We start from the raw sequence: 3,220 nt of genomic DNA on the forward strand, positions 1-3,220 counted from the left end.
TGCAAAGAATCACTCTTCCCTGGGTGAAATGTATTTCTTAGTCTTATTTCTCCCCCTGCTGGACATTTCTTACATGTGCATGTGTTGAGTGGTCAAACTAAAACCCATGGTAAATATTGGAATGTTTGAGCACTTTTCAGAAAATTGTTTCAAGTCATTTTCAAATGCAATTAATGCATTTTTATAAAGTACACATACTAACAACTGAAAATGAGAAAGTATTTGGGGGGAGTTTTTTGCCCAAGTACATTATGGAAAATAATTTAATATGAGTAAAAAAAATTAAAAAGCCTTTTGGATACCCATTTTTCTTCATCTAACATTTCTGAATTTACATCCCTTAAATCAAAACTGATAGCTTTATGAAATACTGTAGCTTATGTTAGCTACATGCAGTTTCTGGCGCACATTATCAACTCCAACACATGTGAAAGAGCCTGTTCTCATACATTTTTTTCTTTGGCAGACAGGCTTGAACTCAATCACCTCCCCGTGCCTGAGACACACTGAAGAAGACACCAGTATGCTTTTGAATGAAGTGATATTCACCATCTGGTTGCTGACCGGTTTCGTGGCAGTGCTCACTATCTTCTTCAACCTCTACATCCTCCTGATGAACCTGAAGACCTACCGCAAAAACGGACACTGGGCACCTTGTGAGATCATCATCACTGCCTTGTGTCTGTGCAGTGGTGCGCATCAGATCATCTGTTACCTGTGGATGACCATGGACAACCTGGACCCTGACTGTTTCCTGGGGGATCTCTTCTACTCACTCCTTATGGTGACCATCTATAGCCTGAAGTTCTCCATTGTGTGGAGCACCGCTTTCCTCTCCTTTTTCTACAGCACCAAGCTGGTGATTGAGCCCATTCACTGCTACACCAGGATCCAGGATGCATTCCTGAAGCACACCACCACTGTGGTGCTCATCATTCCACTCTGTGGATTCGTGAGCTGTGTCCCTATGGTCTCTGTTATTTCCTCTGCTAACGACACCCGGGTCTTCAAGGACTGCGGGGCACTGATTCCTTCTGACTCTCCTGGGAAATTCTACCTCGGCTTCTATCTCTTAGCTTCTGACATCATCCCAGGTTTGCTAATGATCAAGTCCAGCATCTCAATCACTGTCCATCTGGCCATTCACCTTCGCCACATGAAGGCCAGTACCAATGGTTTTCACACTCCCAAACTGGGCTCAGAGATGAGGGTCATCCGGATGACGCTGGCCCTCATGGGTGTCTTCTTCTGCTTTGTGGCAGTCGATATATGTGTACAGTACTATAATGCCATTTACGCAGAGAACGTGATGGCTCTCACCACTCTCTTCTCCTCCATCTACACTGCTGCCAGCTCCTTCATTCTTGTTTATGGCAAGAAGACACACTGGAAGGAACTTCTGTACATCTACAGCCAGGTCGTAGATCAATACCCCTGCCTCACCTGCCTCAGGGTACCAGAAAACAAGCACACAGCTGAAGACCACCAAAAGCATTAGGCCATCTAATACTAGGACCTCTATTCCATCCCAAAGTGTTTCCTTTTGGGATAAAAACAAGAACGTTTAGAAAAATGAAGGCTGATCAGCTTGTTTCACTTCTAATAGTCAATCACTGAACCTTAAAGAATATAATAGAGATGAGCCAAACAACACAGCTGGGTAGTATGTTGTAGGAAACTCTGAGCTTCTTAGGACTGTAAGTGCCTTCTTTTTGCAGTTTTAGGTTTATCTTCAAATTTCCTAAGTAAAGTAGTTGTGCACTGTACAATACAATGTAAAGGGCGAAGAGACCCACATGAGCAAACTGTTGTGTGCATGGGAAAAAATGGCCCATATTCAAGGCAGAGTGCACAGTACAGAGTGCAGGGACCGCAAAAGAAATTCTGAGAAGTAGAAGTCAAAGACTTCTCTTACCTGGGATATGGCTTGTGCCAAGGTCCACAGGCACAGATATCCTTTCAAACACAATATCCTGCAAGGATCTTAAAGTACTGCTGTACACTCTAGATTCCTTGGCAATCCCTTTCATGGCAAAGACAACTTTAGAAAAGGGGAATATTTACTTTTTAATGATGACTGGTCTATAAACATTTCAGCATGGGAAGTGACATTAAAGCTTTAAGGAAAGCATGTGGTAGGGTGGGTTAGAAAAAAAATTAAAACCTCTAATCACCGTAAATGGAAACGGTGGGTGAAGATTAATGAATGAGTTGGATGACTGAAGGGTTACAAGAAACATTCTGGCGTATGAATGTGAGAATGTTGAATACAGTATATAAAGATCCTCATGGTGTTAGTTGGTGATTGGGTTTAGAATAGTACATTTTTGGGTGTGTGTCATTGTGATGTTGATAAAAACTCACTGTAGTCTTCAAGTAATTTTGAGTTTTTAATGTGCGCAGACCTCTTAAGCCACCTTATTTAATTTGGTTTCACATGATATTTAATGTATATTTTAGTAGAATTTTTATTCTTGCACTACAAAATCAATTTGGCTGCCCCCCCCCCATGAGTGTTTAAGGAAGAATGACCACACTCACTCTCCAATAACTTAAAGGTAATGATCAAATCAACCTAGGGGATTACTCCAAGTGCAACAACAACAAAAAAAAGAATGCAGTTTAATAATAGCAGACATTTTCAGGTCCAAAAAAGAAGCAGATCTTTATACAAATGATAGTGGATGCCACTAAGAAAGTCTGGACTCCTATTTGCCCATATCACCCTTCAGAAGGTGTTAAAAAATTAAATTCAGGGAATGATTAGCTACTTATAACCAAATTAATTAAAAAGGGAAAGAGCCTTTTCTAATTTGCAGCCATTCTTATTGTCTTATTAGTTAACAGAATGGTTAAGTACAGTAGCTATCTAGTAATTGCAATGATATGAAGGGTTAATATTAGCCAAATTAGTGGTTTCCCTCTCCTTTTCAATGTAGGAATGTTGAGAAAACACATCCAGCTAGCGGCTGCAAATTTAAGTTTGTTGAATGATCACTAGTGCCCAAAACTTCAGCATAATGGTGGTTCTTTAATTTTTCAGCACCAATTATGTCTATCCACAAAAGAGACAGCATGAATTATGAATACGTGATCAAGCACCGAGCACAGCATTTGCAACAGCAGTGGTCTCTAATGTTTCCCTCTGTTTTGTACAAGGAGGAAACTGTTTCTAACCTATCTTGTCCATGCAATACACACCCATTATTATACTGATTAA

General features: G+C 40.5%; 1 protein-coding gene across 1 annotated transcript; it reads left to right on the forward strand.

Annotated features, from left to right (window-relative positions):
• Positions 1–523: 523 nt before the first annotated feature.
• On the forward strand, positions 524–1,498 carry tas2r202 (taste receptor, type 2, member 202). The gene has a single exon (XM_006625655.2). The coding sequence runs from the start codon at positions 524–526 to the stop codon at positions 1,496–1,498; it is 975 nt and encodes a 324-aa protein (XP_006625718.1).
• Positions 1,499–3,220: the final 1,722 nt, after the last annotated feature.

This window comes from Lepisosteus oculatus, chromosome 2, assembly GCF_040954835.1.
Source record: "Lepisosteus oculatus isolate fLepOcu1 chromosome 2, fLepOcu1.hap2, whole genome shotgun sequence".
Classification (NCBI taxonomy): Eukaryota; Metazoa; Chordata; class Actinopteri; order Semionotiformes; family Lepisosteidae; genus Lepisosteus; species Lepisosteus oculatus.